This window comes from Taudactylus pleione, unplaced genomic scaffold (assembly GCF_031769625.1).
Source record: "Taudactylus pleione unplaced genomic scaffold, aTauple2 ptg001628l, whole genome shotgun sequence".
Classification (NCBI taxonomy): domain Eukaryota; kingdom Metazoa; phylum Chordata; class Amphibia; order Anura; family Myobatrachidae; genus Taudactylus; species Taudactylus pleione.
This window is the reverse complement of record NW_028286025.1, coordinates 2,300,411-2,316,306: the sequence shown is the minus strand read 5'-3', so window position 1 is coordinate 2,316,306 and position 15,896 is coordinate 2,300,411. Positions and strand designations below refer to the sequence as shown.

The window sequence follows — 15,896 nt, the reverse complement described above, 5'->3', positions numbered from 1 at the left end:
GACTCCCAGTGGGGTTACCACTGCTGTATAACCTGTTTGGGGGTTCTGCTATTGATTACTAATTTTAGTTATGTTTTAAACTGGCTTTAGAATTAAATATTGTATTATAGATTCTTTTTAATCCATTCTGCTGTATAGAAAGTTTCAAAGGACTATTGGACACATGGTAATTGTTTGTTTTGCACTATGTAGTTTATATAAAAGGATCTTATTTTTTTTAATTTATTTATTTATTTTTTTTAAACCGGTTTGTATAATTGATTTAAAATATGAAATTTTTGGAAACAAGCCACTCATCTGGGTGATGCCATAAATCAGGGCGCTCGACAAATAGTGGCCGCCAGGGCGATTTAAGATCTTACCGTGATGGTTTCCTGTGGTCAAAAATAGTGATGTAGCTCCTAAACAGTCACACCTTATTATACATCATATCTCTTTCCCCGTCTGCTGCCAGAACAGTGACCATGACACCTGTAGCTGATTGGGGGGTGCACCTATAGCATTCTATCGCTGGCTGCTGTGAGATACACTGAAATGGACCAAAGATTCACGGACTGTTCTGTAGCTCACATGACATCCAGTAATCACCAGCGTTCTTGCTGCAAGGGGAGGCTCAGTGGATTGTCTGTCCTTACTGGACATACTGGGCGGGATTCAATTGTTTCCAGCCCCCATCGCGCCCGACGGAGCTATTCAATTGTTGCACCTGTCGGGCGTGATCAGCTGCCAGCGCTCGGCGAAGTGTGACCTGTTTGGGCGCCCAAACGGCACTTTTCGCGATCGCTCCCAGCACTTTGGTCGGGGTTAGCCGATTTACGTGGCTAAACCCTACCACTTTGGGCGCGATCAGCGCGAATAGCTGGAACAATTGAATAGCGGCCCGCGATCTCCCGTCACTATAGACGGGAGATGCGGGCCGCTAAAACCATTGAATTCCGCCCATACACTCGGACTTCAAATATAAAACATTCAGGAGAAAGTTTCAAAATAAAAAATACAAAGTTGCTAATATTGAGATAAAAGAACAAAACACAGTCCTCAGTTAGCAATTGTTATAAACCTTTGTATCCTCCATCCGTTATAGTGTTAGGAAAATAATCCCTGCGCTGACCTAGCAATTACAGGTTCTCTTAAAAAGTCTGTAGCCCGAATGGTTCTTCAGCTCCATAGGAACAAGGCATGTTTGTGGGCCGGAGTACCACAAATAGGTTTGTTTCTATGCTGCCTCCATTTTTCTTGTGCAAAATCTGCTTTTCCCATAGAAATGTTTATATTTTTTGGTTGTGGGCTATGGTCTGGCTCCTTAACGTTAAAGCTGGCTAAATGTACGGTCAGAAGATGAGACCAACCGATAACGGGCATCTTTGGACCATGTGTACTAACATACCTAATAATTGTCCTCTCCGTTTTGATTTGATCGTTACCTGGAATCACAGTTGTTTCGCAGCTACATGCTGCAATATCGGGACAATTGCCCATCATTACAGAGTGTAACCAGTATTGTGTACCTCACATAGTCTGTTTTCTGTGAGCAATTCTATATGCGTACTACCTACATTCCACCATCGCCAGGTGTCCACTGGTGTCATTTCTGCAGCATGGAAGACGTGGGCCAAACAATTCCTTTTTGTCAGTAATATATATTGTTGTTTAAAGCTGTTCTTTCAGTACCTTGGCTCTGCTTACAACGTGCTTTCCAGACTATTTCAAATGGAGGTTACAAGGAAATGAGCTGGTGTCTATACTGATAAGCTCTCCATCACAATGAAGGACTGTAGGAGTCTAAAGTTGGGTAGATATCGGGCCAATATCGCTCCAGTATGTTTCCGCCCACCGATATATCGTCCGGGTACACGTCACTCTAGTGTGTAGCCAGCATTAGGATACTTTAGATACACTGCAGAAAGCACCAGACACCGACCGCCTGTTGGTGCTCGGCCCTTGTGGGTCATGGTGGAAGGGTCTAATGATTTTTCTGCAGATGTCCTGAGGTGCCTACAATCATTTACTTCACTGCAATATCTTTGTTTTTATTGGGAATGTTGAAATTGTCCAAATATGTAAACTGTGCAGTGTATCCTTTATATTTCATGAACTTCCTGTAATCAGCCCACAGTGTACCTACGTCCGAGTAGTCGGCACCTGACACTGAGCCAAAGTAATTGAGCAGTAAGCGGTTATGTCTCCCTCAAGCATGTAGTGCCATGATGCGGTCGGCCAGTACAAATGGTCAAAGTGTCAGTACGTGCGCTCCTAATTTATAGGGTGCAGCCTGGAGAGTAGTAGTGAAAATCACCAGACTTCCCAACAAAGCAATGTACTCGTACAAGAAAGCAATGCTGTCTCCTAACTGCGCTCTCCAGAAAACACGCGTCTCAAAAGTTCGCCCCGTTGTATATTCTCTTATTTGTGGATAAGCAAAAAAAAAAACCAAGTCTTTGGATCGCGCAATCCCTTAAATAGCCTTCATAAATATATATCTTGTCTTTTCTTCCTCATTCCACAGCGGAGTCTCATACCCTTTGCACTCACAACTATATAAAGGAGAAAAAGATGTGATGACATAAACAGGCTAAAAACATCAGACCTCTTTGTAAAAGACATTTTAAATTAAAGTGCTGTGTCTTATGGGGATGGAGCGTGTACCAATCGCTTAGATGAATGTAAGCATAATAAAAGCAGTGCAATCATGGGCCCAAAAGTCTTCCAGCTACTACCCGCTAAGGGTAAATCACGGTCTTCACGCCCCCACCAGAGAAACTGTCCAAATGGTTCTGTCGGGTTAGTCGGTGACGGCATTCTTTATGCTATTGATGTATATAGGTCTGCAATATGATTCAGAATCATTGATAATGTAAAACGATCATAAAAAAGTTTGCGATGCTCCGTCCGACTGCAATGTAGCATCACAGTTGTGTTTTGCGCTCTGCGCACGTGTCGGCCTGCTTAGCGTTATTGCAGGTTTTTACCGGAGCAGTGGAGAACTGAGTGAGCACTTAGCCAATTAAGCTCGACTGTTATCCATTCAAGGTGCCTGAACGATGTGGAGGGTGATTTACGGGCATCAGGGCAAACCATTAGCAAATGAGGAGACTGTGACCCTACAGAATCTCATATTGATTGTGAACAGATTGCTGCTCTTCCCTGTTACAGTAATGCGATGTCTCAGTAACTACGCCCACCTCTGCTTACGCTGGAACCTTGTAGACCATACTGTCAATATTTGCACTAGCTGCCTGTTTTTATTGTGCAATGTCAGAAAGGGTTTAGACAGCTTCCTCCTAGCTGCCAGGGCGGCATTCCTCATGTACTTGTTTAACACTTCGCCTGCTCCTGAGATAGCCGTTGGCGTCCCAGGCTTGTTTAACACTTCACCGGCAGTCTGGTTTTCCTGTGACTCCTGTATGAATGGGGAGATGAGTGACCTTCACGAATATTTGCTGAGCCGGTTGGAATACTTAATTGTATGTTTGTTCTGATGTGGGAGAGCTATTTACTGTGTGTTATGTGTCTGATGGACACTCTGAGAGGTCATTATGCCAAAGCGACTTGGATAAATACAATTTAAAAAAATCCAGCTATGAAAACATATCAGATTATTGGTGGATGTTGGTTTCATTCCAAATTACAGGAACCGAAAACTTCATAGTCTTTAAACTTAAAATGTGTTAAATGAAAAATGTCCAAACCCCACAGACCTCCCTTGACCCCTGGGATGTGCGGCTGTGTAACCCCTGGGATGTACTTTGGGCTGTTTGACCCCTGGGATGTACTTCGGGCTGTGTGCCCACTGGTTATATAATCTATGGCACTGCTGTACTATTAAGTTTCCATTGCCCTGTACAATGGGAGTCAGATGGGTGTTTGCTTATTACTTCAGCAAAGCTATGGTATCTGTCTTCTGAAACTCTCTCCTCCTTGTGCACTGTCGGTTACCTTTAGTATTGGCTGCAGCCTCCGCTTTATTAGGTCTGTTATGAAGATACAGCCTATTATGATGTCTTTTTTTTCCCCATCTAACGCCATGGGGAAGTGCTGCGGTATAATAGCTACAGCCGGTATAATAAAGGGACACAGTAATGTATTGCCTTCTGCCGGCACTGACATTAGCTGAGATAATCTGCCACTGCCAGGGAACCAATTAGTTAGGGTTGGATACGGGATGACAGCGCTTGGGATCCCGGCGGTCAGAATCCCGACGCCGGCATCCCAATAGGGTTAGGATACTGACAGTCAGTATCCTAACCCTCTACCTACCCCTCCCTCCCCGGTGACTAAACCTAAACTCATCCCCCTAGTGCCTAAATCTAACCCCCTCCTTCCTGGTATATACACTGGTGGGGGCACCGTGCTATATAACTGTAAGGAATAATTATGAGGTGCAGTGATCGGAGAGCTAGAATGGTATATACACTGGTGGGGGCACTGTGCTATATAACTGTAAGGAATAATTATGAGGTGCAGTGATCGGAGAGCTAGGATGGTATATACACTGGTGGGGGCACTGTGCTATATAACTGTAAGGAATAATTATGAGGTGCAGTGATTGGAGAGCTAGGATGGTGTATACACTAGTGGGGGCACTGTGGTATATAGCTGTAAGGAATAATTATGAGGTGCAGTGATCGGAGAGCTAGGATGGTATATACACTGGTGGGGGCACCGTGCTATATAACTGTAAGGAATAATTAGGAGGTGCAGTGATTGGAGAGCTAGGATGGTATATACACTGGTGGGGGCACTGTGCTATATAGCTGTAAGGAATAATTATGAGGTGCAGTGATCCGAGAGCTAGGATGCTATATACACTGGTGGGGGCATGTGCTATATAACTGTATGAGGTGCAGTGATTGGAGAGCTAAGATGGTATATACACTGGTGGGGGCACTGTGCTATATAACTGTAAGGAATAATTATGAGGTGCAGTGATTGGAGAGCTAGGATGGTGTATACACTGGTGGGGGCACTGTGGTATATAACTGTAAGGAATAATTATGAGGTGCAGTGATTGGAGAGCTAGGATGGTATATACACTTGTGGGGGCACTGTGCTATATAACTAAGGAACAATTATGAGGTGCAGTGATTGGAGAGCTAGGATGGTATATACACTGGTGGGGGCACTGTGCTATATAACTGTAAGGAATAATTATGAGGTGCATTGATTGGAGAGCTAGGATGGTATATACACTGGTGGGGGCACTGTGCTATATAACTGTAAGGAATAATTAATGAGGTGCAGTGATCGGAGAGCCAGGATGGTATATACACTGGTGGGGGCACTGTGCTATATAGCTCTAAGGAATAATTATGAGGTGCAGTGATCGGAGAGCTAGGATGGTATATACACTGGTGGGGGCACTGTGCTATATAACTGTATGAGGTGCAGTGATCGGAGAGCTAGGATGGTATATACACTGGTGGGTGCACCGTGCTACATAACTGTAAGGAATAATTAATGAGGTGCAGTGATCGGAGAGCTAGGATGGTATATACACTGGTGGGGGCACCGTGCTATATAACTGTAAGGAATAATTAATGAGGTGCAGTGATAGGAGACCCGGGATGGTATTTCCACTGGTGGGTGCACTATTCTGTGGCTTTAAGCCTGCCTATTGTTTCATGCTAGGAAATTACAGCGGAAAGAGAGGAACACGCTGTACAGTTTTGTTCCCAACGTAAAGTTCAAGGCTTTGGTAAGCAGTAAATGTAGCCTGAGCTCCGTCCTCCTGTCAGACTGAGAACTAATCAGCCATTGATCCTGGGCACCCTGAAGCCAAATAACGCTGCAGTGGTGGTGATTGGCATCCAATAGGCGGCGTTGTGCTTTTGCAGTAGCACTGTTGTGGCACTAATACCATCACTATGCTTTACCTGCCAAAGTGTGTTGGGGCTTGATAATCATTAAGAGCTGCAGTGCTACTGGTCATCTCCCTTCCTAAAGTCATATATGCTTAGTGTTTAGCAGGTGCCGACTTGGTTCTTCCAAATAGCGTTAACTAGTTTCAAGTTCGGAAAAGTTAGTACAGAAAAGCACAAGCCTCCCAAATTGACCAGATTGTTGTTAAAATGTATTTTGATTTTTACCTATCAGTTTTGTTTTTTTTGGTTTTCCATCCTTGTCGTCCTGTTTTTGTTACATTAAAACGTCAGGACAATACAGTTGTGTTTTCTAATATCTATTCCCCATATCTTTATTATAGTGCAGCACATTGCTCATAGCAAATTATGGTGCGTTTTCAGTACATATACTTGATACGTGTACAGGTTTAGTCTCCCATATCCAAATATTCCGAAATACGGAATTTTTTTAGCATGACTGAGATAGTGAAACTTTTGCTTTTTGATGGTTCAATGTACATTAACCTCGTTTAAAGCACAAATTATTACAAATATTGTATACAATTACATTCAGGCTGCGTGTATAAGGTGTATATGAAGCATAAATTATTTTCATGTATGTACAGAAACTTTGTTTGAGCCACAAAATTATTGAAAATACTGTATAAAATTACCTGCAGGCTGTGTGTATAAGGTGTATATAGAACATAAAAGCATACTGTGCTTAGATTTTGGTCCCTTTCCCAAGATATTTCATTATATTATGCAAATATTCCAAAATACAGAATTTTCCGATATCCAAAATACCCCTTCTCCCAAGCATTTTGGGTATGGGAGACTCAACCTGTATTCCTTTTATTCACTTTTTTGTTTGCATTTAATTCCACGTGTCTGTGGCTCTGGTATTCAAATAAGAAAGGGGCAGATTTAGGCACCCGCAGTAGAGATTGGACAAGCCATTATTGGGTGCTTTATGCAGGACATTGCGCCAACCTTTGCTTTTTACTAGACAACCTCTTTCTTTTTAAGCTGTGAGGCATTTTATTGAGCATCATATACTGGCCACAAGTGCTTGTGGCCGGCCAGTCCCCAGGATTGCAGCTCCTGAAGGTCCTAAAAATTGATATTGTATTTTTGCTGTCTTACTGATGGTCCTTTTGCTTGCCCATTCAAAATATGTAGCTGGTTAATGGTACTAAGTCGTGTGAATTTAAAGAATGTTTTATATAGTGCCAGGATATTCTATTGCGCTTTACAATTGAGAACAAAGCCATCATAAAACAAGACTGGGTAATAACAGGCCAGGCTAGGGGAGGGCCCTGCACGTAAGCTTACACTATAGGGATGAGGTTAAAAGCAATTTGTGCAGCTCAGGCAGTGGTAGTGTTGCAGATGGGCGGTTGATGTTACACTATCCTTAATGCGTTGTGCACGGCTTTCATCCAACCAAACTTTCTCCCCCCTCTTTCTTTAGAGATATCAAACCGGATAATGTCCTCCTGGACATGAATGGCCATATTCGCCTTGCGGACTTCGGGTCGTGTTTAAAGATGAATGACGATGGAACTGTAAGTTCTATGTGTTCGCGGATACGTGCTCTATTGTTGCTGTATATAGCGTACACATATGGAAAATTGTTCTAATGGAAACCCTTTTGGGGGAGATGTACGAAGACTTGGAGAGAGAGAAAGTACCAACCAATCGGCTTTTAACGGTCACTTTTCAAACACCGCCCCTGTAACATGACAGGAGCTGATTGGTTGGTACTTTATCTCTCTCCAAGGCTTAGTACATAGATCCCTTTTAGCAAATAATGTGTAACCCTCATTTCCGCTCCACTTTCTGTTTCATTACACGCGGCTACAACCAAAACAATCAATTTTTCATGCTTTCCAATGATCCGGCTTGTTCACTACAGAACTTGCAAGTGGGTTTTAAAAAAAATAATAATAATTTAAAAACATTTAGAAATCAGGCTTCAACATTGCTGCCTTCACTTTCTGTCCCCTAATACTCCAGTAGGGACCTATAAATCTGTACACACACATTTTTTTTTTTGGACTGCTGGAATCTGTGCCAAATTCCAGATTCCCCTTAATTTGCTCATAATGGTTGTAGTAGTTTCTACAATCTTCTTCTTCTTTTTTTCTTTAGGTGCAGTCTTCAGTGGCCGTAGGGACCCCTGACTATATCTCCCCTGAAATCTTGCAAGCCATGGAAGATGGGATGGGGAAATACGGGCCGGAGTGCGACTGGTGGTCTCTGGGCGTCTGCATGTATGAAATGCTTTACGGGGAGACCCCCTTCTACGCAGAGTCCCTGGTAGAAACCTACGGGAAGATCATGAATCACAAGGTGAGCATTAAACAGGGCTGTTTTGCTAGGTCTTCCAATAGCAGCAAAGGTAGGCTTCCTAGTGGCTAATCTGCCCTACCATCCGGGAGATATCCTGGCAGCAGGTGTAACTCCCATCATCCCTGACCAGGTACTGAGGATGTGGGGGAGTAGTTCACATGCCAATGGATGGTTTACACTGCTCTAGATTATTAAAGGATAATACAACCCAAAAGTAAGAGTTTTTTGTTTTGTTTGTTTTTTGGATTGTTAATAAAGTTTAAAATAAAAAAAAGTTAAGATTTCCTGCGGTCTGACAATCTTCTAGGTGTGGAGCTTTATCAGAGCCCAGGTAAGTAGCATTCAGTAGGGTTGTTTAACTTATCCTGGCACCTTTTACTCTCTTCTCTACGTTCTGTTGTGACCTGGAAAGCCTTGATTGATGGCTGTATTCCATATGGGCAATAGCTGGAATGGTGAAGGATGGAGATACCTGACGCTGCTACGGTATATTGCAGACATGGCCTTACTTCTGAATGTTTGCCGTTTGGTTATACTTTGGGGATAGTTTAAAGGCGATCTTGCTTATACAAATTAGTTTTGAAACTTGCATTTGTTTAGTAGAAAAAGGCATTTTGTGGCTTTTCAACCTTGTCACACAGATCATTGTGATGCAGCACTTAAACCTTACCTGGCACAGGCCCTAGGGATTTTCTTTTTATTTTGCCTTTAATATATTGTGACACTTACATTTTTATAGTAAGGCATACAAATGGCAGAGAGTACAGGAAGCCAACCTGGATGCAGCATAGCGCAGTCCGATAGCTCACCTCTTAGGATGTCAGAGTTAGCGCTTACTCCCGGCTTCCTCGATACGTCAAGATATCTCTGGTGTGAAGCGAGCAGACACTGGGAGAGCGCTAAATACACAAATAACGCTTTGTTTGAGCTGCACCCTTCCGAGCGAATGGGCTACGCGCTGAACGCCATACTTTTTACAAGATCAAGCCAAAAGAATATTGGGAGAGCCGCTGTCGGGTCCTTTTTAAGGACGGGAGATTGGAGTAGTGATTTCAGAGTATGCGGATAGCCTTGTACTATTGGTGTCTGGGGCATAATGCACTTCTCAGCAGGGGCTGTATGGTTGAACATGTATTTGCATTCATCGCTAGAAACAGTCCGCATCCGGTCAGGGCAGTCTTGGATGATATATTGGCGCGCCGTATACAGTGAAGCCAGAGGGATCTATGACGGGGAAAGAGGAAAAGCCACAACAGGTTACTTCACAGTGGTGACATAAAACTGTGTAGCTGCAATATCATATACATTCCCCAATTTCAGGATAGAGAGGCCTTTGTAATGGTGTATTACCTGAATGGGGGCCAGCACTTCCCTTTATAACATGTCATATTTTTTTTTTATTACTATGATTATTTGTGACGGGTAAATATTTTTTCAGTTTTCAACTTAGGCATGCTGTCCTGTAACAGAACCTCCTTCTGGTGTCTAGTAGGCAAGATACTGATTGGCCTACTGTGTCTTGTCCTAAGTGGATAAAGGGTTACAGCGTGTATGTCATGAAATAGGGCAGATTTTCTATTAGATACCTGTAACACAGACTGCTGCCGTACGGCACATGGCACCCTTCCAGCTCAATGTAACACAGACTGCTGCCGTACGGCACATGGCACCCTGCCAGCTCAATGTAACACAGACTGCTGCCGTACGGCACATGGCACCCTGCCAGCTCAGTGTAACACAGACTGCTGCCGTACGGCACATGGCACCCTTCCAGCTCAATGTAACACAGACTGCTGCCGTACGGCACATGGCACCCTGCCAGCTCAATGTAACACAGACTGCTGCCGTACGGCACATGGCACCCTTCCAGCTCAATGTAACACAGACTGCTGCCGTACGGCACATGGCACCCTTCCAGCTCAATGTAACACATACTGCTGCCGTACGGCACATGGCACCCTTCCAGCTCAGTGTAACAGACTGCTGCCGTACGGCACATGGCACCCTTCCAGCTCAATGTAACACAGACTGCTGCCGTACGGCACATGGCACCCTTCCAGCTCAATGTAACACAGACTGCTGCCGTACGGCACATGGCACCCTGCCAGCTCAATGTAACACAGACTGCTGCCGTACGGCACATGGCACCCTGCCAGCTCAATGTAACACAGACTGCTGCCGTACGGCACATGGCACCCTGCCAGCTCAATGTAACACAGACTGCTGCCGTACGGCACATGGCACCCTGCCAGCTCAATGTAACACAGACTGCTGCCGTACGGCACATGGCACCCTTCCAGCTCAGTGTAGAGCTCCCACTTCCTATTGTACAGCACTATATATATATATATATATATATACATACACACACACAGATGTCGTTATACATCTAGCCTCCTTAAACGTTAAACAGCCTTTCTAATCCCGCCATGAATCGGTAACGCAGAGCGTATTTTTGTGCAACTTTTTACCTTCAAATGCGTCTTATTCACACAGTGATGCGAACAGCTGGCACACGCTGATTACAATGATATGCAGCATGCCTATATTCTCTGTGCGTCTGCGGGTATAACTGCATGCAAAACGCTACATTACACGTGCAGATGCTCACAGAACATAGGCATGCCGCATATCATTGTAATCATCAGATGCTGGTAAAAAGTCGCACGAAAGATGCTCAGGGTTACCGAGGCACATGGAGCTTCCGCGTTGCTCGATTTATAGCACATGGAGGAAACATGTATGTGGACACTTCTGTGTGTGTGTGTGTATGTATGTATGTATATATATAATTAGTTTTTTTCAGTGAGTATATCTTGTATATAAAATTCATGGGTCTGACTGACTGGTTACGCATTCAGACACCCCTGCACCGATTAGGACGGAACCAATGCGAGTTGGTCAAGTTCGATTTTGACCAGGTTTTAGGGGGGTTAGGGTCCTGGTTGGACCTCCCGTTGGTGCATGGTGGGCAGAACTTTGACTCTGTGAGCCTGTTCGGAGCTTTCCACTGGATGAATTTAAACGAAAACTTCACAGAGGGGTGTCAATTGTTCTGGGATACCTAATGGAGTGGTTGGGGTGCCGGGCGGACCTCACAGCGGAAAGCGCCGGTATGAACTTTGACCCAGAGAACCTGCTCTGGGCTTTCCACTGGATGGATTTGGATGACACTTCAGAGTAGTAACATTGCGTCCCAGATGACATACTAGGTGGTTGAGGTCGGACTTCCCGTTGGGGCCTGTTCGGAGCTTTCCACTGGATGAATTTGTATGAAAACTTCACAGAGAGGTGGCAATTGGTCTGGGATGCCTAATGGAGTGGTTGGGTGCCCGGTCGGACCTCACGGTGGGGTGCGCCAGGCAGAATTTGACCCAGGGAGCCTGATCTGGGCCTTCCACTGGATGGAAGTGGATGACATCACATAATAAAACTTAACTTGAAGTTTTAAACCCGGGAAACACCGGGTATTTCAGCTAGTGGAGAATATTGATCATTATTGGTATATTTTATTATGTTTGCATTCTCTATTAAAGTGTCTCTTCATAATATGGTAGACTGTCTCCTACAAACATGCTTCCTCAGAGCAGGGCTAATAATGGTGATGTTACTTTACAAGGTTATCAAGATCAGATTATTTTGTCATTTAGATTCATTATAGTTAATTTGAAGAAAGTATTTGTAGACTGTGGGCAATTAGAATGAATCAGTATATATATATTAAAGCATCTGTACTGACTGAACTATTTGAAGCTTTTATCCTGGGGGTAATAAAACAAAATGTGTAGTCTTTATCTCTATCAGATAACTGTACTGTGTTCCCATGATCCCCTCTACACTACGGTTGTGCTCAGCTCTTTCTGCAGCCTGCTCGCGTGCATCCCTTTACTCACGACACGTGCTGCGTCTAGACCAATTCTTTCTGACGTCCTATCACAGGGTTAGGGGTGGTGTTGGAACAAGGCTACAAAAGAATCCAGAAGCACTATTAAAGTAAAGTGCAATGTAATCTCTAGTAAGAGGGCTTCTTTACATTACCCCCGCTTCGCACACCCGAAGAGCTGACATCCAGTAATATCTCTCCTATGTACTATCGCCTGTTGTAGGAGAGGTTCCAGTTCCCCTCCCACATCGCAGATGTATCGGAATCCGCCAAAGACCTGATCCAGAGGCTCATTTGCAGCAGAGAGCGCAGGCTGGGGCAGAACGGGATAGACGACTTTAAAACGCACCCGTTTTTCGAAGGAATCAACTGGGAGAACATCAGGAATATGGAAGCTCCTTACATTCCCGATGTCAGCAGTCCTTCCGACACGTCAAACTTTGATGTGGATGATGACATCCTTAGGAATCCGGTAAGTTTTTCAGCATATCAATGTATTCACCGTACACATGACATAACCGTAATTTTCCTGTAACTGCAGTGTTAAAATGAGAGGCTGGTCAGCACAGGTTTTCTGTCCTGCACTGGTTTGTCTTTGTGAACGTAGGCTTTTATGCCTGTGCCCCTTGATCTGTGCGACATTGCCTACTCTGGGGTGTGCAGAGGGTCCTGTTAGGAGTGTCCCCCAGATGAGGTAAGAATAATGGATTTAAAAGTGAGGAGCAAAAATCCTCTTTTTTTGTCTTCCGATCTGGGGAACACTGGCAATATTTTCTAAGTGCCCTCTACACCCCAAATGTTGGCAGTATCCCCCAGATGGGAGGACAGAGAGGATTTTTGGTACTCGCCTTTAAATCTGCTTCTTACTCCATCTGGGGGAATTAATGGAGAGTACCAAAAAATTATTTATTTAATAATCTGAATGTCTTTAAGACACTGGGGAGGTTAACTGATCTGCATATCTGTGCGATAATATACGAGAGTGGGAATGGCTGTAAGCATCGGTCTGATTAACGTTTGCTTTGATGCTTGATATTACTGATAATGTTCGTGCCCCATGCGTGCGCTTCCAGGCGGATTTTATATTCTCATCAGCTACACTGTGATCCAGGCGGTTTAACAGCTAACTACGTCTGGGGGCAACTTTTCAGTGCTTTCTGCTTAAGTATCAATGAGCTTTGGAGTTAATGGTCATTAAATTGCTTTATTTGGAAATTCTCACCACTTGTAATAAGCGGTTTGGAAGAGTGACAGTGATGTGCTGGTTTCCTGTGCACCTCTGCCAGAAATCTTTTCTGCGTGTAGACAAGAGGAAATAAGTTTTCTCTTTTGCACAAGGGCACATTACCTTTAATATTGCTACTTGGGCCACAGGCGGCTTCATTTTCCCAGTGTTAGTCTTTGTGGTCGTATCGTATGACAATCTGCATCATATATTATGCTGTCTATGTATGCTCGCCTGAAGAAGTCCCATACTCACATCCATGTGTTCTTCTTTTATTCCCTGCAGGAAATGGTTCCCGCCAGTACACACAGCGGGTTTTCAGGGTTCCACCTACCTTTTGTGGGATTTACCTACACGACAGAGAGGTAAAACCGGTTCATCTGGCTTATTGGTGCTGTCCTATTTATTACATAGGGCTTCTCTTGGCCAATAATCGTATATTATAGCTCGGTAGTCCCATACTAGCATTACAGCAATAATTTGTCCAGATGCAAAGAATTTACCAGCACTAGGTGATATAAATTCTTTCCAAGGTTTGTTTATGAGGTTCCTATGTACAGAAAAATCCTGAATTAATGAATTTTCGGAGCATGGAACGCGGTGCCGTCCTATAGACTATACTTGAGTGTCCCCCAACCTTTTAGCATATTCTTAAAATTCTCACACTTTATTAATATTTAATTTAAAATAAGCTGTTTTATCTGTATCCAAAATGAACCCAATGTTTAAGTTAATGGTTTTTATGAATGTAAATTGTTTTAGGGCATCTTTCTTGCTATGTCCAAATCCAAACTTTTCATTTTGCATAGTAATTACAACTGCTGTATTTTTTTTGACACATTTAACTTAAAATATATAGATGTAGGGATATAGATAGATATATATAGATATATCTATATATCTATCAATAAGGATATACAGGCAAAATATAAAAAATAGATAGTAAACAGGTTATACAGAAATATCTGTATAGTGGGAGATGGGTACGGGATCCCAGCGGTCAAAATCCCAATGCTGGCATCCAGGCAGGGTTAGAATACTGACACCTATCGGTGGGTATACTAACCCTACCTCCCCAGTGCCTGAACCTAACCTCCTGCACCCTAAACCTAACCCTCCTCATAGTGCCCAACGCTAACCCTCCCCCTAACCCCACTACTTACCTTCGGGATGCCGGCGTCGAGATTCCGGCACCAGCATTCCCTGTGTCTGGATACTGAACTTATCCCGTACAGAGGAAGTAAGTGCTTTGAAAACAAGGCTAGATGTGTTTATAATTGTCCTGTATTTGTTCATCTGGCACCTGCATTTCCTGTGTATTATACAGTATTCACTAGTTTCAGAATAGAAAACTGTTGCAAATAGTAATTGTGCAGGAAAAATCCTAACCACAGATGATAAAGCAATGTATTTCCTCTGATATTACCTGATCAGGATCAGATTAGATTTGTAATCATGTTTTTTTTATTATTTTTTTTACATATTTAAAGTAAGATAGTTTATAGATATGTTAACTATAATCCTTATCGGAAAGGTTTATTCCCCTTTGCTAAATATAAACCTTATCAGGAAGGTTTCTTCCTGTTTACAATCTGGCCGCACGTGAGTACTGTTAGAGACGGGATCACTTACTACTTCAATATATATTAAGTTCTTTGGCTGATTCTGTTAGTTTCCTTGTAGCGGCTTATTAATTAACTGAAACCTTCATATATCTGTTCCTACTCTTTGCGGTGGTATTTCGCTTATTAACTTTAGCTGGTCCCTACTTGCAGAGAGTTCAAGCAGCCAGAGCCCATATATACACACTAGACCTTCGCGGTATGTAATATACCCACATTCTAAGCTAATTATCACAGCCACATACAAGGACGCTATTGATAATACAGGTCAGTATTGTTGTTATAGATCACATCTAGCGAACGATAATGCGCATTTCGCTATGCTATTCAAAGCAGGGAAGCAACTATAATTAATCCCCTGGAGGGGCAGGAAAGCTATATGAATGCTTCTGTGGTCTATTACATGCAGATATGTAGAGGACATCAAATCTTATCAGCGTGACTTATGGCCGCATTTTTCTTCGGACTTATTTAAAGAGAAATTGTACTTTTAAATAGAATTTGGGTTTTTCAGTAATCATAAGTTGCTTAGGCGGGGTTGATGCACTCTAAAAAGTTTTGTCCAAAGTTCTAATTATATGTTAAAAGGGAAATCCGTTAATAGTGGTTTAAGTTTCGTGATCTGATTTGATACATTTCTGTATATATCCGCACTATACAGAGTTCACCTGGCCCTTCACTGTATGGCTCAGGAGAAAATACACCTCAATGGCGGACTTGAACCCTTTCTATTGATATTTTATTTTGCAGTTGTTTTTCTGACCGAGGCTCCTTGAAAGAAATGGTCCACACGAGCGCTGCGCCCAAAGACGAGGCCGTGCAGCGCGGGCTGGAGAACAGCCTGCAGATTGACGCCTATGAGCGCAGGATACAGAGATTGGAGCAGGAGAAGCTGGAACTGAATAGGAAGCTGCAAGGTTAGTGTACCGCAGACTACGTTAGACGCTCGCTGTGTCCGGGTGATCATTCTG

The 15,896-nt window shown here is 43.3% G+C and overlaps 1 protein-coding gene across 2 annotated transcripts in view; it reads left to right on the top strand.

The window, feature by feature from the left end:
• CDC42BPB (CDC42 binding protein kinase beta) overlaps positions 1–15,896 on the top strand; it is a 125,515-nt gene that overhangs the window by 42,975 nt on the left and 66,644 nt on the right. For both annotated transcript variants that reach the window (XM_088464293.1, XM_088464292.1), the window contains exons 6-10: positions 7,315–7,408; positions 7,995–8,195; positions 12,302–12,550; positions 13,589–13,668; positions 15,676–15,842. In XM_088464293.1, the coding sequence (XP_088320419.1) occupies positions 7,315–7,408; positions 7,995–8,195; positions 12,302–12,550; positions 13,589–13,668; positions 15,676–15,842 (791 nt within the window). The remainder of the gene's footprint in view (positions 1–7,314; positions 7,409–7,994; positions 8,196–12,301; positions 12,551–13,588; positions 13,669–15,675; positions 15,843–15,896) is intronic.